At 46.1% G+C, this 25,808-nt stretch overlaps 1 protein-coding gene across 2 annotated transcripts in view; it reads right to left on the bottom strand.

Annotated features, from left to right (window-relative positions):
* Vgll4 (vestigial like family member 4) overlaps positions 1-25,808 on the bottom strand; it is a 109,343-nt gene that overhangs the window by 80,918 nt on the left and 2,617 nt on the right. For both annotated transcript variants that reach the window (XM_021191673.2, XM_029535351.1), the window contains exon 2: positions 16,119-16,194. In XM_021191673.2, coding sequence (XP_021047332.1) covers positions 16,119-16,182 — 64 coding nt within the window. In that variant the 5' untranslated portion in view covers positions 16,183-16,194. The remainder of the gene's footprint in view (positions 1-16,118; positions 16,195-25,808) is intronic.

Genomic DNA, 25,808 nt, shown 5'->3' on the forward strand with positions numbered 1-25,808 from the left:
TCCTGTAACCTGGATCCCTCCTGTAACCTGGATCCCTCCTGTAACCAGGATCCATCCTGTGCTTAAGAAGATTATAGTATGGCCTCAAGCGCAGATGAGTGAAGTCTGTGAAGAAGAGGGCACTTAGATATACACCCCGGACCTCCGAAAGAAAACACCAAAATACCATCGCATAATAATAGCCAATGGAGGAAATCAAAAAAGCATTCTTACCTTGGTAAAGCCCTGGGCTTCCCAAAGTTTCCAGCACATACTCACTTCCGGATCTTGTCAAAACAGCCACTCTTGGGACTCAGTGTCAAGCAGGCCACCACCCAGAGCCTAGGAATCACTTCTGAGCACAGAGGCAGAGACCCGCCCCTGAGAGACAGTGAGCGCCCTGAGGGGTCTCATGCTGAGGGTTTGTAAGCTGAACCTTACTTTTGGTTTTGCTTTTTGTTTGTTTTGTTTTGTTTTAAATTCTACTGGGTAAATTCCACAAAGCTAGACCCTGGCTCGGAGCCCAGGATTCCAGTCACATGCCTTTCAAAACAGATTTCCAAAAATGCCTGGAATTTTTTTTTTTTCTAAAATAACATCTGCCTAGAATTCTAGTGAAAACTCTTGACCCCCACCAACCCAATGTTCTCTCTGCCTATGAAGCTCCCTCTTTCTTTGGCTCCCTTCGGGTTCTGCACTGAGCAGCTGTTGCTGGCTGTCGACATCACCGTAAGACAGCAAATCCACACACATCTGCCCTACCAAGGTAGGTTTCTTGGCCAAACTGTGCTACTAAGTAAGAGGGAGAAGTTTTTATTTGTTTATTTATTTTACTAAGGACCATTATTTCAACCAGAATGAAGAAAACCAAGAGAATAGATGGGTAGGGGTTCTCGAGCACACCCCTCCAGCCTAAGAGCAAAGGTCCCACAGGGTAGGAGAGAACCAGCTCCCGAAAGTTCTCTGACCTCTGACCTCTACACATGTGCAGTGTGGTATTTTAGCATCTCTGTGGACATGTATGCATGCTTGTGTGCCTGTACACACACACACACACACACACACACACACACACGGGCTGGGAAGTTCATTGGTAGAGTATGTGCTTCACACACATGAGGCCCTGGGTTTGATCCCAACATCAAGTAAATAAACACTGACCCGCAGTCAAGATATGAAAGATTGGAGACCACAGGGCATGGTGGTGCAAGCCTTTAATCCCAGCACGCAGAAGGCAGAGACAAGTGGATGATGTCTGTGAGCTTGAGGCCACCCTGATCTATACAGTGAGTTCCAGGACAGCCAGAGCTACATAGTGAGACCCTGTCTCACCCCCCCTCAAAATGGTATTCTAATATTACTCAATTATATGTTTGTATTATATGTTAAATATAACGTGTACTCAATACTGAGGAGAACTAAAAGCCCTATGCACCCTGTGAGGGCGTCCCTCATGCGCACGGCCCCAGCACCAAAGGATGTAGAGACAGGAGGATCGCTGCGACTTGCTGGCTTCCAGTCTAGTCGTCTTTTTCTCCTGACCTCAGACTCTCTGCCAACCTGGGTCTCAGGGTAAAACCTACGTAAAAGGGGAGGGAAAGAGGTCTGAAGCTTCCCATTTCCTAACAGATACTCAAGGCCAGAAGACACCATGCTCACATACATCCACAATCCTGAGGGAAAGCTGCCAACACCTCTCTGCTCAGTCAAGCTGCCAACCGATGGGAGCAGAGGATCTCGAAGGCCTCTGCCCTCCCTCTGCTCTTCCTCAGGGCAAAGTAATAGAGCAAACCTGAATCTCCAACCCAGAGGATGATGAAGGACCACTGGGAATGAGGTGAAGAGGGACCCCAAGAGAGCCCAGTTTGCATGCTTGTCACCCGAGCACACCAGCCTAGCCCCACGTAAGTCCTTTCTGACTCTAGAAGCCACAGTCACCTGCACTGCCACATTTAACTCCTTACCTTACCTCTGACATAGCAGCTCCGTTCACTGCTACTGTGCCTTTTTCTCCTTCTTTTTGAGAATCTCATACATGAATCCCGATGCAGGGGGGGGTGGGGGAGGATCATCCTTGAAGAAGACTCCCCGCTCTTAGCAGCCATTAATTTCCTATCGCTCCTTATCTAGAGGAGGGCAGCTTGTGATATTTCCCCCACCCTGAAATGCCTACTGGTACTTTCAGGGTTGAGATCTCTTGGGAGCAGCTCCCTGTCCCATGCAGAGGATACCATCCTGCCGCAGACGCGGCTTTTCACTTAATTGAGGCTTAGGTAGATAAACTCTCCAGGGTCACACGGCCATCAGAGGCCGCCCCAGGCAGTTGGTCTTTTGCAAGGACAGTCATGACCTCAGCAGCACATGCTCGGACATCTGAAGGGTCAGAACAAAGAAACGGTAACAGATGGAGGAACTACGTCAGAAGACTGAGAAAGAGGTGAACCCGGGGGGGGGGGGGGTGGTGGCAGACAGTGTCCGAAGGGGACTGCATTCTGAACTCCTCAGAAATACCAAAGCCCACAGGTGCTCAAGTCTGCTAGGTATAGTGGCGGGTCTTCTAGGCACCTGAGATGTCTCTAAATGGCTGGTAATACAACTTCAATCAATATAAACTGTGCACCAATCGCTTCTTACTGTATTCTTTGTGAGTAAGAAAAAAAGTCTACACATGTTCAGCACAGATACAATTTTTTTGTTTTGTTTGGTATTTTCTTTAAAATATATAATACTTTGTATTCTTTGAAAATAATCACAATTTTTAATGGTACACTTTAAAAATTAGATTTATTCATTTTACATGTGTGTGGTGCCTGCATGTATGTATATACACTACGTGCATGTATGTATACTATGTGCGTGTATGTTTGCACGCTCTCTGGAGGTCGGAAAAGGACATCAGAGCCCCTGCAGTTACCCATGGTTATAAACTACCCGGTGGGTGCTGGGAATTGAACTTGGGTCCTCAGCAAGACGAACAGGTGCTCTTAACTGTGGAGCCATTTATCTAGCTTAACTTTTCATAAATGTATACAATGTACACAGGCCACATCCAATCCATCATGCCCTCCCTCCAGCCCCACCCCCACCCCCAACCTACCTCCCTCCCAACTTCCCTATGGCCCATGTCCAATCAGCGGCGCAGCCCACATGTGCATGAGCGTATGGCCAGTCACTGGACTCAAGCCACCTACCTATTCAATGTACCTACCACTATGAAAAGCCCAGAAAGGAAAAGACCAGCAATACTTATTTCCTGACTTTATAAACATTTATTGTCCCCCGTCCGTCTCCCAAATTTGAAAGGATAAAGGAAAATGTGGTAAGTAAAGAGGAAAGAATGAGGAAAATAAGAGGAAATAGAGAGGAAGTAAAGGATACCCCAGGGCTGGGGCATTACTTAGTGGGGTGCACCCACATAGCAAGCATGAGAACCTGGGTTCCATCCCCAAAAATGGCAGAGAGAAAAGGCTGGGAATGCAGGCATCAGAGTTCACAAGGTGGCTTCAGAGCATCCTACCACAGTAGCATCAGGTGAGAAGCCTCACTCCTTACTAAGTCACATGCCCTTCAAAGTACGTCTTCCAGTTTCATCACAGTACAAAGGAGCACACTGGCCACTGCCTCTCGGCTGCACTTGCTTTGAGTGACATCCCGAGGCATTGCAGCGGCTCGTCTGACTCTGCGGGCTTGGTGACTCAGAAGCCAGCTCACTTCCAGTACTTAGCTTCACTGTGTCCTGGGAACTGAATTCGGGATCTCAGACCAGCTAGGAAACATGCTGTGTTCCTGACTTATACCCCAGCTGGTCAGCTAAAAAGTAAACGGTTCATGGGAGAGAAAGCAAAGCTATATATATGTTATCTGCTCCATAAACCTTTACAGAAGCTCATCGGAACAAGGGTCACCGGGTGTGGTAGCACACGTGTAATCCTAACAATGGGGAAGAGAAGAAAGGTCTAAGAACCCCTTCAAGACCCGCCTGGGCCACATAGCAAGCCAGCCCCCAAATAAGACAAAGTCTGTCCTTACGAAAAGAGATCTGGCTAACATCTGACACCTGTTCTGACAGGATAGCCAATTGGAACTATTTTTAGATCTCTTCAGAGATGAGACAATAAACACCATTTGGTTAATCATTTCCAATCAAAGCAGATACAGGGCATAAACTACCCTGGGAGGAGCTGAAGCACCTATTCAAAGTCTAATTTGTACTAATAGGTTAATGCTGGACTCGGTGTAAACGGCTGGGATTCTCTGTGTATATGCCCTACATTTCACTCCTGCACCGTAATAGACTCTTCCCACTTCCATTACATAAAAATACATTTTCCCATTGGGCACAAGCCTTTAATCCCAACACTGGGGAGGCAGGTGGATCTCTGTGAGTTCCAGGCCAGCCAGGGCTAGATAAAGAGACCATGTCTTAAAACAAAACAACAACAATAAAACCCCTGTCCCATGCACATACTGGATGAGCTGAGTGGACTCAATGGCTTAAAAAGAAAACTGTACTGAGATGAAAGGCGACAGCTGGAGGGTGGGCAAAGGCGACAGAGCCAAGGGACTGGACCAGACTTGGTCAAAATATATTATATGCGTGGATGAAATTCTCAAACACAAAGAAGAAAAACATACATTTCCTTTTCTATTTGTTTTTTTGAGATAGGATATCTCTGTCTAGCCCTGGCTGTCCTGAAACACGTTCTGTAGACCAGGCTGGACTCAAGCTTGCAGATATCTACCTGTCTCTGCCTCCCGAGTGCTGGGATACAAGGCGTGGCCCACCCCTGCCTGCTTTCCTTTCCCGTTTGGTTGCTGTGTTTTCTGGAACAGAGTCTTGCTAGGTTGCTCAGGTTGACCTAGGCTTCACCATGTAGCCAAGGATGACCTCAAGCTCACAGGCCTCCTGCTTCCGTCTCCCCGACTGCCTTGGGTCCTCTTCTCTCTTTCTCTTAGCCTCACTTCTCCTGGGGCTCTAAACCCACAGACAATGAAAATGAATAACGCAAAACGCCTATAGCCTTACAGGTAAAGCCCTCTTTATAGCACCCAAAGGCCATTCATGGCACTAACAAAGAACTAAAGAACAAGACACTCAAGTTAATGTTTTATCTACTGAGTCACAAAGTCAAAGGAAGAAAGAAAGAAAGAAAGAAAGAAAGAAAGAAAGAAAGAAAGAAAGAAAGAAAGAAAGAAAGAAAGAAAATCAAATACCCAACACAAGGGCCATTAATAATGTCTGTGACACAGTAAATTGATACAAACCTTTTAAAAGATATAAAAATAACAGTTCATAAAATAAAATCTTGGGAGAGCTAGAGAGATAACTCAGCAAGTTAAGAGTCTGGACTGCTCCTGCAGAGGACCCGAGTTCGGTTCCCAGCATCCATAGAAGAGCTCACAACCACCAGTACCTCCATCTATCTCCAGGAAAGCCAGTGCCCTTGGCCTCCAGAGGCACCTGCACTTCTGTGCACATGCCCCCACACAAATGCATGCATACATATAATTAACAATAAAAATAAGCATTTTAATATAACACTAATAAGCATGTACTCCATTGGTGGACTGCTTGCCTGGTGTGCTGGACGCTCTGGACTGAATCTCCAGTGCTACAGAAAGCCAGGTGCAGAAGCCACAGCTTGCAGAGTGGACTCATGTTCCGTTCCCAGTGCCTGCATGGTGGCTCACAACTATCTGCAAACTAAAGTTTCAGGAGACCTGATACCCTCTCTGACCTCTGCAGGCCCTGCCTGCATGTGGTACACAGGAAAACACACAGACAAAACATTCATGCCTATAAAACAAATAAGCCACATTTTCTTTTTAAAAAAGGTATGCTTACTTAAAGCCGGGGTGGCTGAAAATTCAAGGTCATCCTTGGCTACATAGAGACTTCAAGGCCAGCCTGGGCTGCTGGAGATCTTTTCTCAATAATAACAATAATGACAGGGTACTCTTCCCTTGGAGCCCCTCCCATTCTCAGAGGTTCTTTCTTTTCCATAATCTGCACCTGCACCACTCAAATAATAGTTAATAAGATTGTTACTTGAGAATTTTGTTTCTGAAACTATGAAACTAAGAGAACAGAAAGAGTCACTAAGTGTAGACCAGGCTGGGGGTACGCTCGCAGAGCTGGGCCCGCCTCTGCCTCCCGAGTACACAGTTTTGGTTTCGGGTGTTTTGGGGGTCTTTCCATTTTTACTAGTTCTGCAGTGAGTGATGGAAATACCAGACTATGTTCTTAGGGCACATCCCTAGAAACAGGGCTGAGGGAATCAGGCAGAAATGGGCTTTCGCTGGTCCGAGGCTTCTCGGGCCTCTGGGTTTCCAATAGCGGAGACCACAGGGACGCTGAACATGAAGGCTTTCCAGAGGAAAAGTACGATTTGGGGGGGGGGCACCGGAAACTGAACCTGGGTCGTCACACACATAAGGCAAGCCCTGTAGCACTAAGCCATGGCCCTGGCCACACTGTTTTACAACCAAAATGAGCACGTGCACAATGAATGTGTAGCTCTGGGTTTACTTCTCAAGAATAGGGCTCATAGCTTTCAACCATCCAGGAAAAACTAACTCAGACCTCAACTTTTCAGAACATCCCATTCTCCACTCTGAAGGAAAGAAATGACAAGGGCGGAAAGACAATGCTTTCATGTATAATTCTAGTATGTTCGTTGTACCCGTCAGTGCCATCCTGAGAACCAGGGTTTAGGTTTTTAATGAAGGGGTCCTACAGAGTTCAAAGACAGCCTGGTCTACATAGAAAGTTCCAGGCAACCCAAGGCTCATGGTTAGACCCTATCTCAAAAGAAAGAATTTGGGGGAGTGGGGCAGACAAGGTCAAAGGCAAGGGGAACAAGGACTGGCACAACAGAGTGGGGTGCTAGTCTGTCTCCCACAAGATGCTGGCTTCTAACTCCTGACACACACAGTACAAAGAATGGGACCATACTCCTGTTCTTACAGCTCACACCTCCACACCTGAACCTTCTCCCCAGTCACAGAAAGCCACACAGGGCCTTACATGTTCACTCAGATGCCCTCAGTCCCCATGCAGTGTATTCTGGAGCTTTCCCTGTGAGTGGCTACAGGTCACTCACTACGAGCAGAGGCGTTAATGCCCTCTCCTTTAGATCTGTGTTTTAAGTTCCTTTTTCTTTCTTTTTTTCTTAAATTTTTTATTATTTAAATGCATTTTATATATCAAACATAATAATATTGAGTATTTTGATAATCAAATAATACATAAAAAATTGTTCAACTTTTTTTATTCATATCCTTTCGTACCCAAAAAATATCATTAATGAACATTTAATACTATCCATAACTGAGGATCCTATATCTAATGTTGAATAGTAAATTGTTTCAAAACTTATAAAATATTGCATTTTCTTTTTTTTTTTTTTTGATTTTGTTTTTTCATCTGAACCCACCTGCCTCCCCTCTGACAGGAAAGTTGTCCCCTTCCTAATTTTCCAGAACTGTTTCTTTTTCTTAAATCAATGTCCATTTTGTTGTTATTTTAAAGGACTTCTGACAATGGGATATCCATGGATTCAGATTTCAGTTTGTCTTTTAGAATTCCCAAAGGAGATATGTATTTTGATTTCAAATCGTTAGGGACTTCACACAGCCTTCCCTAGTGGCCCCCAGGTCACGGCTCCCCGGCTCAGTGGAATCTATTCTAAAGGTCAATGCAAGCTAGGTACAGTGCTGTGCACCTGCATACCCAGCAGAGACGTGAAGACAGCAGCATGACGAGTTCAAAGTCAACCTGGACTGGCTACATGAGCCTTTGTGTAAAACATACCAATCAACTACAGAGTCTAATATGGTTGTCCAGCCCACTGGGCTGGAGCAGGAACAATGAAGGCCAGCCTGGGCTACATTACAAGACTTTATATCAAAAACCTCCAGGGTTAGAGAAGGTTCAGCAGCTCGAAGCACACATGCTGATCTTATAGAGGACCCAGATTCAGTTTTCAGCCCTCATGTCAAGCAGCTCTGGCCTCTATGGGTTCTATACTCACACACATAGACCCTCAGATAAATTACACTCAAGTGTGCATACACACAGAGAGAAACACACAAGAAATTTATCCTGTATTCAATCAATTCTTTAAAAATTAGACCAGTCTAATTAATGAAATAAGTTCTCTGAAACAAGAGACACTTAAGCAACATTTTACAAAGGGAGGAAACACCCTGCATACAGAAAGCTTGAAGAGAAGGCGGTGTGAAACAAACCTGGGCCCTTTACCCAAGGTGAAAGGCGAAGATTTATTCATTTCATCTACAAGGAATGGAGAGTTCAATTCAGTGAAATGGCAGCTGCAGTAAATCTATACCCAAGAAGGATGCAGCAGTTCGATTGTTCAGACTTGATTCGATTTCTCTGTAAGTGGGAACGCTAAGGTAATAGTGTTACACATTACACCCTCATCAAACGCTCAGGCAACAAGAATTCTGGGAGCCTGTGTCATTCATCTCTAAGAAAGCAAAAGACAAGAAGGGACACAGCGTTAGTCTTTTAGCAAGAGAAAAACCTGAATGGGAAGGAAAAATATGCAACGACAAAATTAATTTCCGTGTCTGGGGAGCTAGTGACCGACCGCCTGAAATCCACGCATTCAAGATGAGCAGGGACTTGAGCTGCACGGCTGGAAAGAACTGACTTTTTAAAAATGTAGTTATGCATGAAATTCTCAAATCAAATCATCATCATCATCATCATCTTCTCCTCCTCCTCCTCCTCCTCCTCTTCCTCCTCCTCCTTCTTCTTTTTTAATTGAAGCCAGAAAGATGGCTCAGTGGGTAAAAGGTGTTTACTGCCAGGCCTGACAACCTGACAACCCCTGAGGCCACATGGTAGGGGATAGGATGGGAGGGGTGCAGTGACAGTGCAGGTAAGGCTGAGCATGGCGAGCTTGCTTTTAGAACCAGCAGGGACAGGGGGATCTGTGAGTTCAAGGCTAGCCTTGTCTACACAGAGTCTTCCAGACCAGCCAGGGCTATGTAATGAGACCCTATTGCAGGGAGAAAATAAAAAGAGGGAGCTGTAAGAGAAATCCACTGGGACTGAGGGTTCCCTCAGCGGTGGCTCACTTGAGTCACATGTGAGGGCCAGGGTTGATCCCTAGCACTTCAAAGTGGAAAAAAAAAAAAAAAAGAAAGAAAGAAAAAAGAAAACAATCTACTGTTATCTTCTGTGACCAGATTGGAAGTCCAATCTGGCTAGAGAATTCACAGAATTCTAAAACTTAGCATTTAGCATAATTTTTGCATAAAGCTCATTTGCATAGAAAGCAGGGTTTTTTTCCTCAACAACTACACAATTTGACAATGCTAACCCCATAATCCATGAAAAATCAGTTGGCTGGAGCCACTGTGTGCTGGCAAATGAAACCTAAATAATAAATAAATAAATAAATAAATAAATAAACAGTCTCTACAAAAGGAAAGGAAATTAAGGCCCAGGCACTTGCCACACCCACCACAGCTGACCTGAGCACTCTAGAACTTAACTGAGACACAGCCAGAAGGTTGTTCCACACTGCTGAGCTGAAGAACACCAGCCTGCCCCATGCTCCTGCCCCTCCCCAGACCTCATGGGTGATTTAAGAGCAAGGTGGTCCTGGGCACACCATGCTAACCGGAGGGCATATTAAAAACACTTCTAGACCATGTACCACAGAGGGCGCTGGCAGCCCAGGGCTGGTGGAGAAGATGCAGCTAACAAAGACAGCTAATAGGGCTGGCAGATCTGATTAAGGCAGAGGATCCTCAAGACGAAGAAAGACCAAGAGGAGGGGGATCAGCCAACAAAATGGCAAAAAAGTCCTTCACTGGGGCCAGAGAGATGGCTAGGTGGTTAAGAGCACTGGCTGCTCTTCCAGAGGACCCAGGTTCAGTTCCCAGCACCCACATGATGGTTCACAGCCATCTGTAATTCCAGTTCCAGGGATCTTTCTGACTTCCATGGGCACCCTGTGTGTACGTGGTTCATGAACAGACATGCAGGGAAAACACTTATACATATAAAATAAAAAATAAAATGTTTTAAAAACAATTTTTTAATTAAGGCCTTCTTCCATGGATGCTTGGTCCTGATATTATCATTTGAATTGCAAATGACATGAAAATAGTCTGTAACTGTTTTATATGCAGTAAAGGAAAACATGGGTTTCTAAAAGATTGAGAAATATTTGTCTAAAGGAAACATAACCCAGCCTCGAGTGTCTGAAGATCCATTCAATGCTGTTCTCTACACCCATTATGCTAATTAACAAGCCACTCTATTTCTTCACAGCACAGATCCATTTCTAACACTCATTATGCTAATCAGATCTGATATGAAACTATAAAAACAGCAGATTTTAAACAGCTGCCTCTGGAGGAAAGCCCTTCTGATTAAATGCCTAGCCTGAGATGCAAATTTGATTAGGGTAACTGCCCGCGCCCAGAAAGTGGCTTAAGGAAGCTCAGAGCACTACCTCATCTCTTGTGTTTACATAAAGAAGCAAAAGGAAGCTTGGGAGGTAGAGGGTGTTCAGTGATGGGAGTGTGTGCCTAGCTCCGTAGCAGATGCTCCAGGCACCACCAAAAATAAAAGAGACCAAGAGATGGATCCTCAACACCCTGTGACACCCAATCCAGAAGAGCTTTGCAATACTCAGCAGTGGCTAACATCAACTATCAGTTGTTCTGTTAATTTGAGACCAGATCTCATGTAGCCCAGGCTGGGCTCACGCTTGCTATGCAGCCAAGAATGACCTTCAACTTCTGATCCTCCTGCCTCCACCTCCAAAACACTGGGACGATCACTCCAAGCCAGTAGTTCCCCTTGTGGGGATGGCATACCAGGGAAAGAACATGTTGAGTTTTGCAGAGAGAGAGAGAGAGAGAGAGAGAGAGAGAGAGAGAGAGAGAGAGAGAGAGAGAGAGATTGATTTTCTTTGTTTTAATCTTTAATTAGGTATCTAGCTTCTACAAGCTTAATTTTCTCTGGCATTTCCAAGATAACCTGCTTGTGAGTTCTTGCTATTAAAAAAAAAATCAAAAGAAAATGTTTCCTAAATTACAGTGTGCTGTGAAATACAGTGAGATGAGGTTCAGAATAGTAACGGTTATTATAAGTCTGTTTCACGGGAGTTAAATAAATCAATTCCACAGAGAGGAGTCACACTCCAGTGGCAATTTTATTGCCAATGAATGTTTCTTAAGTGCCTACCATATGCACCAAATGGTGTGTGCTTCTGCTTGGGACATAAGGCAGAAAGAAGGGAACTTACCCTCAGCAGGCAGAGGTTCCAATCAACCGACTCTCAGGACCAGGCCTTTCATGTTACAAGGGATTATTTTGACATCTTACTTTTCTGGAGTACAAATTAATGAAACCAGGATTCTGTTAACTCAGAGACACAGACAGTAAAATAAATGGCCACACTCCAGCTTGGGGGTTCCTGATCAATTTTTCCCCCTCACTTCAGGGAGCCGGAGTTGAGGCAGAGTTCAAGCTCCCAAGTGTGCCTATATATAATTCTTGTATACTACATCTCAACCGAAACTGCCTCCTGGCTACCTGACTGTCTGCTCAGGTCCACTTCTGCAAGCTGGATGCCCCAGTTAGCTGCATTTCCACAGCCCATATGTTGGTCAGGCCTCCTGTTCTCAAGGTTGTCCAACTGTGAGTCTCGGTTTGTTACCTTGGACCATACTTTCATCACAATGGACCTTCCTGGAACCACACTGTTCAGGCAGAGAGTGGGGCTCTCTTCAGAGCGCCCCAGATCAGATCCACGACAAGGGCATGCATGGGTCAAGCATGACATGGACTGCTCTCATGGGTGCTCATCTTCAAACTGCTCTAAAGCTACAAATTGAGATTTTGAGAGGAAAGGCACGATAATGAGCAAAAAGCAACAAGGAAGAAGCAAATACCATCCCTGCATGGGCTGGTTTGATGTGGGGGCTGGTACAAGGCATCACCATGGATCAGGTGGAGAAAATGCTGAGTGCGTTTTCACTGGGGCACAATCTGTCAGTTTGTCCCCGCTGCTGCTGCTGCTGCTGCTGCTGCTGCTTCTGCTTCTTCTTCTTCTTCTTCTTCTTCTTCTTCTTCTTCTTCTTCTTCTTCTTCTTCTTCTTCTTCTTCTTCTTCTTCTTCTTCTTTTTTGGTGGTGGTGGTTGTTTTATTGTTTGAGACAGGGTCTCAATATGTAGCTCTGGCTGTCCTGGAACTCATGACATAGACCAGGCTCACCTCAAACTCATAGAGAGCCAGCTGCCTCTGCCTCTCATGTTGGGATTAAAGGCATGAACCACCGCTTCCTGGCAAGATCTTTTATTTTAAAGTGGACATGGGTTATTAAAATATTTTAATAAATTCTTTAAGCATAGGGGTTAAGAGAAAGAGAGGCATTCAGAGAGAAAAGACACACCCTAGAACACAGGAGTAGAGTCCTCAGAAAAGAGTTACCCAAAAGATTTCAATCAAATCATGCAAACCAGTTATAAAATCTTATACTCTAAAATATACAAGAAAAAAATTATCACACATTTTCTAAGCATCCCAATAAGACGAGGTACTGTATAAAAGACACCAAAGTAGGAACCTGCAAGATGGATGGTGGATGTGGTTTGAATGAGAAATGTCCCCCATGGTCCTGGGCATTTGAACACTTGGTCCCCAGTGGTGGCATTGTTTGGGGGAGGTTTAGGAGGTGTGGCTTTGTGGGAGGAAATGAGTCACTGGGGGCAGACTCTGAGTATTCAGTCTTAATCTTGCCCATTTCCAGTTCGTACTCTCTGCATCTTGATTGCAGCTCCACATGAGAGCGCTCAGCTTCCTATTCCTGCTGCCATGCTGTACCTGCCTTTGTGAACTCTAACCCTCTGGAAGCATAACCCCAAATACATTCTTCTACAAGTTACCTTGGTCATGATATTTTATCACAGCAATATAGAAGAACTAGTGCAGTGGAAAAGACACTTGCCACCAAGCTGATGAATCAGGCTCAATCCCCAGAAGCCATATGGTAGAAGGAGAAAAACAATGCCACAACATCGTCCTCTGACCCTCACATATGTGCCGTGGCATGCACAGACTCACACAGATACAAATATCCACACAAACAAATACAAAAATAAAGACACGAAGGTACTGTTATTCTGTCAAGTGCCTGGTCCCTTTATTTTGATCTCTTTTGTGACTGCTAAATGAATAAGAATTTAAAATAAATAAAGAGCTAAGGACACCCCGGCCTCCTGGACAGTCCTGTGAGGAGAGACTCTCCCAGACAGAGAACGAAAACAGCATCCGCACTGAGTGCGTTCCGGGCATGCCCTGGTTGCTCATGGAATTAACCAAAGTCTCATGAGTGGCGGAATGATTATTTTGGGTAAATTTATTCCTTCTAGGCTGCCCAGATAAGCTACTATTTATTGTGTTACTCCCTTTCCTATTCACTTTCGCTGGTGCCTTGGATATTGTCTTTGTTCTCTGCTGGATGACCTCATGAAGCCTTAAAGCTATCAGGTACCACAGGCCTTCCATTCGTTCCCAAACACCAGAGCAATCACAGGCTCCAAAGGGCCCCAAGTTTTCGAGTCTCTGGGAGCCGAAGAAAAGCGGAGAGTCTCATCTGGGTCACAGCGATGCTCCGGGAAGCTGATCTCAAGGAACAGCTCTGTGTTCGTAACGAGACACCCAAATCAGATTATACACACACACAAGGCTTTTCAAAAGTGTTGGGGAGAATGTTAACCACCCCTAAAGTGTAAGAGCAATTTATAACAAAAGCCAAAATAGAATTAATCTAGGGCAGAGTAAAATGAGTCGGGCTGGGCTGGTCCAGATAAGTCTTAAGAAATCTAGTGAGAGACGCTGGGTGTCAGGGTCAACTGTGTCTCTAAACTGCGGGAACTCTCAGCCACTCACATAAGGATACACCACTACTGTATTGGGAGGACGTAGAAAATGCAATGCTACATCTTGAGCCCTTTCAACCTGACTGTGCCGCACAGAACAAGACCATAAGAAAATCCTCCCAATCGTGGCCAGGGTCTGAGTGTGGCTTAGCAGCAAAGTGTGTGCTACCCGGAAGGCTCCCTGGGTCATTCCCTAAGACCACACACAAAAAGGAGTGTCTACATGTCAATGGCCACTACACACATCTTTGCATTTGCCCCCTCTTCTTTGCAAAACCTGATCCCAACAAGCTACAACCACGTGGGGAACACGGAGGATTACAGAAGCAGATCAGTCCATTCCTGAACCAACGGGAGTCACCAGAAGGAAGGCGTGTCCCTTAATGTTCCTAGGTCTACTCTCTGATCACCCTCCATGTCATGCACTCTTATTCTGGGAGACCCCTTCAGGCCAGGGCCTTGTGGACAGAGAACAAGATGTCCACTCAGCCTTGGCTTGAGTAATTTTTTTCTGAGAAGACGACTCTGCCCTGTATGCTCATCTCCCCTTCTACACATTTTGAGCTTCTATAAAAATATGTTCCTAGCCGGGCGTGGTGGCACACGCCTTTAATCCCAGCACTTGGGAGGCAGAGGCAGGCGGATTTCTGAGTTTGAGGCCAGTCTGGTCTACAGAGTGAGTTCCAGGACAGCCAGGGCTACACAGAGAAACCCTGTCTCGAAAAACCAAAAAAAAAAAAAAAAAAAAAAAGTTCCTATATTCTACAAGAGAAAGGACTGTCCCTTTATCATTATGTCCCTTCCTTATACAATTGTTGTTCGTGAAATTGGAACCTAGGTAGGTAAGTTCCTGAATAAATCGATCCTAGAACAAAGATTCATGAGTTTGGAGGAGGGAGACCTGAGAAGAGGTAGGGTTGGGGTAGGGGTACAAAGAGAACAAGAAAACGCTTCAAGTCCACACCCAAGGGTCACACTTATCATTGTCTTAAATCAGCTGTTCTTAACCTGTGTTGGTAGAATGACCCTTTCATAGGGGCCACCTATCACCATCAGAAAATATCGAAATTTACATTATGATTTAGCACAGTAGCAAAATTACAGCTATGAAGTAGTAACAAAAATAATTTTATGGTTGGAGGTCACCACATCATGAGGAACTGTATTAAAGGGCCACAGCATTAGGATGGTTGAGAACCACTGCCTTGAATAATCCCAGCCTAGGGTTTTAACATACAGAAAGTCAAATTCAACCTAGAGGGAACTTTCCCATCAGCCATTGCCAGCATGCAACACATCCCAGACAGCTATTCAAGTCAGCCCAGTGTGCTGCCATCTTAGGCCACCGAGGAGTTTTCTGACATTCTGATAAAATCCTGTCACCAGAGCTGCCTCTCCCTGTGGCCTTGGAAATGACACTCAGCATCCCAAAGCTTCTTTCCCCTGGGGAGGGGTAATTACACCTCCTCACAATTCATTCAGTCACAGCCCCCAGTAATCAAACGCTCAATACCGGAGAACTGTGTAAGCGGCTGGATGGGGACTTGATGGCTATCGTGTCCAATCACTTCTCTAAATGATGACCTTGGGTGACTGGGGAGATGGAGCCGGAGGCAGAGGACCCCTTGATGACACTGAAGACTAAAAGCAAAGACTGGCACCAACACATACGAGCTCATCAAATCCCCAGAGCACTTGATGGGCCGGCATCACTTTCCGTCCTTGATTATAGAACCAGGCTTGGAAACGTTGGCCCAACCGCTAAGAGCAAGCACTGTGCACCCCAAGGACATGAAACTCAATGAATATCAGGCATGGGTGGTGCACACCTTTCTTCCCAACACCGTGACTTCCAGCCAGACTGGTCTACACAATGAATTCCAGGTTATCCAGGGCTACAAAGTGTAACACTGTCTCAAAAAAGAATTGTCTTCAGAGAGCTAGTTACATTTCAAGCCCTAGCACCCAAAGAAAGAGTTAAACCGTGTATTCTGGAAAGGCACTTGTCTGGCATGAACAGGGCTCTGGGTACCATCCTCCAAACTGCCACAGATACAAATAAACCATCTCTGGGTGTTTAGACGCGAAATGCCGGCAACATGCCACTATCTTTTTGGAAAAGCAACCAAAATCATCAGCACGGGCACAAAACCGGGCAGAGAAGTGGGCGGTTCTAACTCGGCGCAGGAAACGGTGACCTGACTCACGTTTTTCATCATCAGCATGCACCAGAGAAGCTGCCCTGGACAACACATCCAACGGCGTCTCCATTCCTGGGTGAGCCTGCAGAGGGAAAGAATAGGTCAGGAAAACAAAAACAAAACAAAAAAAAAGTAAGCAGAACTTGCAAGACTCGTCTGGAATTCTGGTAGCTAACAGCGCACTGTGGTTACAGTCTGAAGTGTGTGCTGAGCACACGCCATGCCCAGGGTTCAAGCCCAGCACCGAAAAGAGAACTGAAGATAATTCTAGCAGTGGGCAAAGGAACTCCTCCATCAATGAGCGAGCACCTCCTCCTCCATGCGCAAACCTCACTTCTAAAGTTGCTATAGCTTAAACAGACAGCAGGGCCCTGGTCAGGAAGGGAAACTGGGGTTAAACTGCCAAGCCCAGAAGCCCTGTCGGGGCTCAGAGGAGAGGGAGTGAGAATGTTCACCCCTGTGTCACCAGTGTTTATAAATGTTTATGTGCATTCATAGCGAGCCTGTGTAGACACACCCCATAAAAATAAGCCCGGGGAACAAAAGCTGTCTGTGATCGCAGCACTGCCACCAGTCTGAGAGTCTGGAGGTGGCGCTCATCGCTGCCATTTATGAAGCTTTGCAGAAACAACTACAACTGGACGATTCTGTCCTTCTGCTTTCCTAGCTGAGAGACACTGAGCAACCACGAGGGTCTCAGGAAAGCCAGAAAGCTGCAGCTTCCAATCTGCAGCCTGTGCCCCAAACGCTGAACCTTCTGGCAGGTTAAAGCAAATTTCGAGTCCAATAGTATTCCTCCAGGTGTTATGTCATATAATATACCTTGTGACAACTGGCGCTAATTTCTTCGGTGCGGTGTTTTATGAGCCTGCTTGCTTTGCAGCCCTGTGCAGTGAAGCCCAGCCGGGCATGCTACACAGACCTTACCCCAGCCCAGACTACCATGCTTTTGTGACACTGGACCTCCAGGGGAACTGTTCTCATAGATGATGACACCGCTGTAAAAGCAGAGGCCGTCAGAGATTTAAAGGGAGAAATCCCTAAAAAACGAGGCTGGTTCTGACCAGTTTCCCTTTCTGAATAAAATGACCCCACCAAATAAACACATTCAATTATCATAGGAGCACACAGTATTAATTCAGGAACTAAGGAGAGAAAGCTCGAAACTGCACCTTTTAAAGACACCCAGCATTTATTCAGTACTTGTCAACGTTTACTACGACCTACTACGAAGGTCACACAGTACCTGGCACTCAGACTTTGCTTTCTAATACAAATACTTCAGGCCTCCAAGGAGGCTTCAGTCCCTGACCTTGCAGTGTGACTTCACTGGGTAAACGCAGAATATGTACTTGATGTTAAATAAAGGACCAGGACAAACTGCTGCCTCCACAGAGTCTGTGGTCTGCGTGGCACATGGCACTCAAGCTAAGGAATGGGTTCCAAAGCACTGCTTTGAGATGGGTCAGTGGTTAACAACACCTGCTGCTCCTGCAGAGGACCCAGGTTTGATTCCTAGCGCGTACATTCATTTACCTCCTTCCCTCCTCCTCTTCCCACCCCATGATCACCATGGCATACATGAGGAAGTCAGAGGAAGACTCACAGTTGGATCTCCCCGTCCTGGGAATAGGTCCTAGGAACAGCACTCAGGTCATTGTGTTTGGTGGCAAGTGCTTTTACCTGCTGAGCCATCTTGCTGGCCCACAGCAGGGAGTTGGGGGAGAGGTGAGGTGTTCTATGATATAATCGTTTGGAGAATCTTGAAGCAGACTGGTGAGGAGCAGATTTTTTGCTTGTGTTGTCCCAGTGCTGCTGGACCCTCTGCAGGGTACAGAGGGCTGCACACGAGTCTCTGCCCAACCTCCACCAGCCACCCTGCTAACCTGAAGATTGCCCAGGGTGATGGTGGATTACAAACAGCTGTGTGTCATTCCAAACAGTTCACGAGCCAAGCCCTGGAGAGACTGAGGTGGGTTCTGAAAGGCTGCTGGAAAAAGCAGCTGAGAAGCCTAATGAGAGGACATCTGGGGGGACACAGAGAAAAGGGCAAACAGGGAGGGGCTTTCAAAGCCTGCCTACAAGAGAGTGCAGACTGTCATCCCAGCCCTGGGGAGGCCAAAGCAAGAGACTGCGAGTTCAGGACTGCAGAGATGCCTCCAAGGTTGAGTTTGTACTACATCTGCAGAGGACCTGAGTCTGGTTCCCAGCACCCACAGCTCTGTAACCTGAGCTTCTGGAGATCCTAACACCTCCAGTATCTGTGGGCATCCACACTCACGTGCACGTCCCACACCAACCACACACACCTGGAGATAATTTAGAATCTTCTTAAAAGAAGAGCTAGAGGCCAACCGGAGTCACCCAAGATCCTCTTCCAAAACAAGAACCAAAAGGAAATAAAGTATTTGTCGATACATGTCCAGGTATATTAAATGAACTCTGGATACCGGCATATGTTCCTGTAGATGACCAGGTCTGGGTGCGGAGATCAGCAGATGAGCAAGGCTCTGTCCCAGCACTTAGTAAAAACAAAACAAGAAAATAATTCCCTACCAGAGAAAAATTACCAAATCGGGCCATGTATCTATCAGTGACTGCTTCTCACAGGGTGAGCTAGGGTTTTCCCCCTAAACATGGGAGTTGAGGCAGAGACCTGACAGAAGGGAGAAGTTAGGGCAGGGGAGGCACAACCTGGAGGACCCTTCATCAGTCCAACGGCTTCAAGAGCAGAGTGGCTTCCTGGCTCATCTCCATCCTTCTCAAACCACAATCGAGTTTGGCCCACAGGAGTCTCAAGAACTAACTTAGCCTACAGTCTAAGTGCAGCCTCATGATGCTGTCTCCTGCTCTTACACTACAGTGTAGTAAGAACCAAATACAGCGTGGTTTGGTGTGCAGACAGCTGGACTAGCAGTGACGTGAGAAAACACAGTGGACACTAATAAAGGCCCACTCTGGACAGTCCTGTAGCCTTTCTCAGGGCTACTCTCAAATGCAAGCATAATTCATGATGAATGGAGCATACATGTATGGCAACATACTGGGTCCATCCGCCTGTCTGTCTGTCTTGTCTGTCACAGCCAATGCTCATCTACCAGCCCAACTCATTTTCTAAGACTGTCTTATCTGCAGCCAGCTTACTGTGGGGAGGAGGAGGTCTCCAACTCCAGAGCTCCTGATGAAAACTCAGCAGTACTCATTGCTAACATGAAGTTCAACTACAAAACCTGAAAGCCATTTTCCCATTCCACACCAAAGGGGACAGCAGCATCTGCCTTGGGAACAGAACTATGACAGATATTTGACTTTTTTTTTTTTTTTCAAGTAAAGGAATGGAATTCAAGGTATGTGTCATGGAAGTTTTCCAGGAGATTTCCATAATGGAAGGTAAAGAGCTGCCTAGCTCTGTCCAGGGAGCACCAGTGACGACGTCCACCTTCCATGTAGATTTGCCAGCCTGGAACAACCTTCTTTAGCCACCATGGTCACTGGTGGAGGTGGGAGTGGCAGAAGTTACAGTCAGGCTGTCTGAATTTCCTGCCACACATTAGAAACTATACCGGGGATACTTGATGGCTTCCCCAATCTCCAGCTGCACATGGCACATGGCTAAATGCCCCCCAGATCCTGCTGACCCTGTTCCATCACCAGTCCAAACCATTCCTCTACCAGGACCACTGCCAGCTCACCCTCCTCCAGTCGGAAGCAGTGGCACTTGCCAGAAGTGTGAGTGCTGCCTGGGCCCGTGGCCTTCTGGGCCATCAGAGCTTAGAGGCCTTCACCAGACCTCTTCTCTTTCTATCCAAGAGCAGCAGATTTAGACAGCACAGAAACCAAAAAGTAAGTTTCCTCTCTGGAAGTGGCTTATACTCACAACAGACCACATGGTAGCTAATGAGGAAGCTGAGATGAAGAGATGGTCAAACTGTCACCAAATTCTAGAGACCACAGACAACTGCGGCTCTCACAGTCCCCCAAACACACATTCTCCCTCTTCACAGACATTCTCAGACCATCCCCTCTCTATTCTTCTTGCTAAAAATATATGTCCTATTTGTGTCCCCTTTTCCTGTCTTCTCATGATTTTACCCTTTGTTAAGTCAACATAGTCTAGTATCAGAAAACCAGTTTAATCACAGAAAGGCCAGTGTGTGCTAGGTTTGGCTGCAGATATCCAAAGCCAATGGGATGGCCAGCCCCTCACCCTCTCTCCAGGCCCCCTGTCCCTGTGGTGGTTGAACAAGAAATGTGCGCACCCCCCCCCATGCATTTGGACACTTGCTCCCTGACAGGAGCAGTTTGAGGGAGATTCTGGAAGCCTTGGGAGGTCAAGCTTTGCCAGATCACTGAGAGGTAGGCCCTAAGGATCTGTCGCCTTACCTTACTGCCTCTCTGCTTCCTGTTTATGGATAAAAACAAGATCATTGCCAGGCAGTGGTGGTACACACCTTTAATCCCAGCACTTGGGAGGCAGAGGCAGGCAGATTTCTGAGTTCGAGGCCAGCCTGGTCTACAGAGTGAGTTCCAGGACAGCCAGAGCTACACAGAGAAACCCTGTTTCAGGAAAAAAAAATGATCACATCATTTGGCTTCCTGCTCCCACTACACCATGTCTTCCTTGCAACAAGGTCTCTAGCCCTCTGAACCTGTAAGCCAAAATAAAGTCTTTCTTCCTCAAGTTGCTTCTAGCCATGATATGTTATCACAGCGACAGGAAAGTAAGACAGCCTCTTAAAAGCAATGATGCTGGGCATGGTGGGACTCGCCTTTAATCTCAGTCTTCAGGACAGCAGAATGACTTCCCCTCTGTAACTTGGTACCCATAAGCTATTCTCTCCCCATCCACCCCTTCCTCTTTATTTTATTTTATTTTATTTTATTAAGTATGTGTGTGTTGTGTGTAGTGACCATGCACTACACACAGCAGAAGTCAGCACCAGGCATCTTCTGCAGTCACTCACTTTTTACCCTACCTTTCGAAACAGGGTTTGCCACTAACCTGGACCTTGCTGATTTGGCTAAACTTGGCTAGCCAGATATCTTCCTGTGTCCATCTCTGCAGTGAAATTATAGCCTATTAAAAAAAAAAAAATCACTCTTTCTGCAGGCGTGCTACTAAAGAACATCCACAGGGGAGCGCAGCTTTGATACCCCAGCTCTCCATCCCTGGGCATGTCCAAGCACGGCAACTGACCCACATAGCCATCCTCTGAAACATCCAGGATGCCAGGGAGTTGGTCAGCTTTGACTTAGACCTATCTCCTTATGTCTATACATCATCGTGTCTGAAAATCCATCCGGGCAGAGGCCTGGAATACAGGAATTATCCCCACATGGCCTATGAATTAAAAATATACACGCATACTTAAAGTTCTCATGAGGGTTCTCCCAGGTACTTATTAACCTCCATAATGAGCTGCACAGCAAGAGACAGTACTGTTGGCAATGGGCCCCGTGGTCCTATAATGTGGTCCAGCTGCTCCAGGTATGTCCCCTTTCCTGCAAGGGCTCGAGGCCTCTCCCACGACACCTCTGCAGGAGATGAGTATCCTTGAGGTTACTTCATCCTCCTACCCTTCTAGTTGGGTTTGCTGGGCTTCAGGAAGAAGTAGCAAGGCACTGCATCAATTCATATCTACCCACAGTTGTCTCTGCCTCCCACTGCCTTGCTACAGGAGACCTCGGTGCGCTTGGGCAGAACAAAGGGGCACTGTTCTAGGCCAGAATCCTAAAGGAATGTCCTGCTTAAGTGTGCAGTGTTTCCTCATGCTCCAGTGGCCCAAGGCTTGACTCTGCAGCATTCCTCAGCCCCACAAAAAGGGAGGGGATGGGATTTGTGTCTCATCTTCTCACTGATCTCAGATTGTAGACAGTGCTACCATGCAATGTCTAACAACCTTAGTCACTGCAATGCCATTAGCACTGAAAAAAAAAAAAAAAAAAAACCCTGCTTTTTCAAAGTGCTGAGTCCACTGGGAAACCATTCCACCCTGAGCTACGGGCTCAGCCCTGACTGCACAGTTCATTCTCAGCCTCCACAGTACAAATGCATAGACTTTGGAAACAGACTTCGAGCCACCTGAACCATCAAGGCCATAGCTGCAGAGCCAAACTCACTACACTCCATGACCCTTGTGCAGCGCTACCTGCTGCCAACATACATTCTTTCTGCTGCCTGGAGTTCATTCATCTCCCTCAGGGAACCCGTGGAGAGTACACCATGTGACAGGCACACACTGACATACTGTATCTAAAAGCTGAAGACTTCCTGAGCAGATTCCTAATTCTTGGCATTTTTCAACACTGTCGTCAGCCTACATAAAAGTGAACTAACTGTATGACTCACAATCACCTGTAACTCCAGCTCCAGGGGATTCCCACACCCTCTTCTGGCCTCAATTCTTAGCCTGTCAAAACCTAGATAAGTCTTCTAACTCAGGATCTACACCACCATTAGGCCATACTGGCCACTGCCACTAGTAACTGTAGTTAGCTCTCTTAACTTACTACAGTGAAGTTCTACGAAGCCACCATGAACTGGGGCTGGAGAGCTGAGTGGGTAGTTAACTCCACGCTCTTAGAGGACCTGGCTCCAGTTCACAGCACCCACATGGCAGCTCACATGATCTGTATGTCTAGTTCTGTGGGCTTTAGCACCTTCTTCTAGCCTCAGTGGACTCTGCACACATGTGGTACACACACAGACAAGCACACATTTGTACATAAATAAAAATAAAAAATAAAAAATTTCAAACTCCATAACTATTCCACGGGGTTCCTTTCTGCCTCTAGACACATTTTGCCAACTGACTAATAAGCAGCCTTGTTTCAAAGTATGGTTCTGCTTAAACACATCTTACTGGACATCTGTGGACTCATTAGCATGGAATTCACAGCTTTCAGCTCTACCACACATGCCAGAACCTCATCTTTCTCACAAGACACATTCTCCACACAGGGGACACCACAGGGGACACCAGTCTCCCTAGCTGAAGGACCTGATGCACCCTCACCATCACACTCAGGGGCTGTCACCCAGAAAAAACAGAAAGGTGAAGAAAACATGGTACTCATACCAGCCCCTCCCCCTCAACACAGGCCAGCACGTGGCATGCTCACACACAGTGCCAGCACTGGAACAAGACGGAGCATCACCCTGTTAAACCTCCTTTGGGAAGTGTGGAGAGACTCAAACCTGCCTGACCTCCACCTACCCACAGTGCAGGCTCTGCCAGACACAAACTGCGGCCGAGTGGGCCAATGTGTAAGTGTGAATGGTGGCAGTCAGCTATAGCTCATTACCAGATAGGAGGCATAAAAGACACACAAAGGCGATTCTGAAAGGTTTCCCTCCTTTGCCAAAGAACCATTAAACTGTATTCCACACAGATTTCCGCCCCCTCCCTTTGGTGTCAACATACTACGTTCCTTGGCAATATCTGCCATCCCTTGCCCTAAGTCTCTCCTCTCATTGCTATTTGTTTGTCAGGTGGACAAACCCCTGCCAACCAGCTGGCACCACTCACCTGAACTCACCTGGTCGTCTATCAAATTCCAACAAGCAGCCTGGATTAACCCTAAAGGTCTCCTCTTAGAGCCATGACCGACCCTCAGCTGACATATCCTTTGGGAGGTGGCCGTTGGCTTGTTTGTTTTACTTTTTAAAATAGGGTCTCCCTTACCCAGGTTGCCTAGAACTCGACCTGCAGCCCAGGGGACAAGCTGTCTTTCTGCCTCAGCCTGACAAGTGCTAGGCTCACAGTGCTGCTACACCAAGTCTCAGAAGGTTACCCACACTTTCCTCTTTCTCCAGGTTCTCCTATCTGCAATGCCTTATCTCAGACACTGAACAAGACATGACCAGTGTCCCTAAATCCCCTTACATTTCCCAGATGTTTGGCTTGTTATCAGAACTTTCAACTGCCATTATTTTGTAAAATCATATTCAAAGTTCCAAGGAAACTTTTCATGTGTGGGCACCTTCCTATTTCCTAATTGACTTTGTTTGTTTATTTTGAAGATAGAGCCACCCCCCCCCCCAATATAGAACCCCTTCTTTGGCTCGACTCTCAGAAGCCACAAGAGCACCTGACCATCTAGAACTTGAGTGACATATGGTTGAAAGTTGCCATGGAGCGATGGAGTACCATACCCCAGTCCTCTGCAAGAGCAGCAATGCTTGTAACTGCTACGCCATCTCTCTTTTAGCTGCTGAGCCCAGCTTTTAAATGAGTACTAGGGATCTGAACTCGGGTCCTCGTGCTTCTTCAGTGAAGGCTTCACCCACCCGGCCATCCCCAGACCCATAAACCAGCTTTTGTTTTTGTTTTTGTTTTTGTTTTTTAAGATTTATTTATTACTATATCTAAGTTCACTGTAGCTGTCTTCAGACACCCAGAAGAGGGCATCAGATCTCATTACAGATGGTTGTGAGCCACCATGTGGCTGCTGGGATTTGAACTCAGGACCTTTGGAAGAGCAGTCAGCGCTCTTAACTGCTGAGCCATCTCTCCAGCCCCTATGAACCAACTTTTATTATCATTACTCGTTTCTCTGTTGTTTTGCTTGCTTGTTTGTTTGTTTTATTCTTAAAGTTGTACAGATAATCTATAGAAGGCAACCTTAGGAGACACAAAGGACTCTGCTGCTGGGTTGGTTGTCTTGGCAACCACCAGAGGAAGGTTACAAGGCTGACTTCCAGAAGGACGGAGAGGAACTTTCCCTTACAGAATATTTAATGGTGAAAGTTTTACTCTCCAAGCCATGTCTGCAAGAGGTATTGAAACCTTCAAGTCACTGGGACGTCAGCTGGGGAACCGGCATCCAGGACCAAGTTTATGAAGCACTTAACCCCCCTCAGAGGCCTTTCTAAGCCTGACACAAAGTCTGAAATTCTGGAAACTCTGGTGTACTGGAATAAAATATCAGTCTCTCACAGAAAATAAATAAATAAATAAATAAATAACACAACACACTGGAGATGGCTCAGCAGTTAAGAGCTCTGGCTGCTCTTGCAAACGACCTAGTTTCGCTCCCAGCACCCACATGGTGGCTCACAACCATCTGTAACCCAAGTCCCAGGGAAGTGGAGGTAACTTCTGGCCTTCCCAGTACTGCATGCACATGGTATACAGGTATATATGTAGGTAAAACACCCAAACATAAAAAATAGATCTTCAAAAAGTTTAATTAAGAAAGAATATAGACTGTTACATATCTGGGATATTTAGATTTAACTGGGGCAGAACCAGCAAGTGGCAGGGCAAGAAATCAAGTCTCCAGAAACAATGAGCTGTAGCTGTCTTTACTACAACATTCACAGTTCTGGAATGCAGACGCAGTTATTTACAGCAGAATTGTCTTCTTAACTGTGCTTTGGTCAACACAAAAATTAGTTCACATTCTCTTCAAAATCGAAAGCAAAGGCAGGCTGGCCAGAAATGTTAAGCATGTGTCCATGTGTTTGTGTGTGTGCGCGCACACACACACAGAGAAGTGGCAAGGCAAATCTGCCTGAAATATATTTTGTCAAAGTTAAAACACAAAGCATTCCGGGTGTGGTGGCACATCTTTAGTCCCAGCACCTGAGAGGCAGACGGTCCTCTTAGTTTTTTTGTTTTTTTGTTTTTGTTTTTTTTTTTTTTTTTTTTTTTTTTTTTTTTTCACGTGATGAAGATGGCACCTTGGCCCTGG

The sequence above is a fragment of the Mus pahari genome, chromosome 2, assembly GCF_900095145.1.
Source record: "Mus pahari chromosome 2, PAHARI_EIJ_v1.1, whole genome shotgun sequence".
In the NCBI taxonomy this organism is placed as follows: domain Eukaryota; kingdom Metazoa; phylum Chordata; class Mammalia; order Rodentia; family Muridae; genus Mus; species Mus pahari.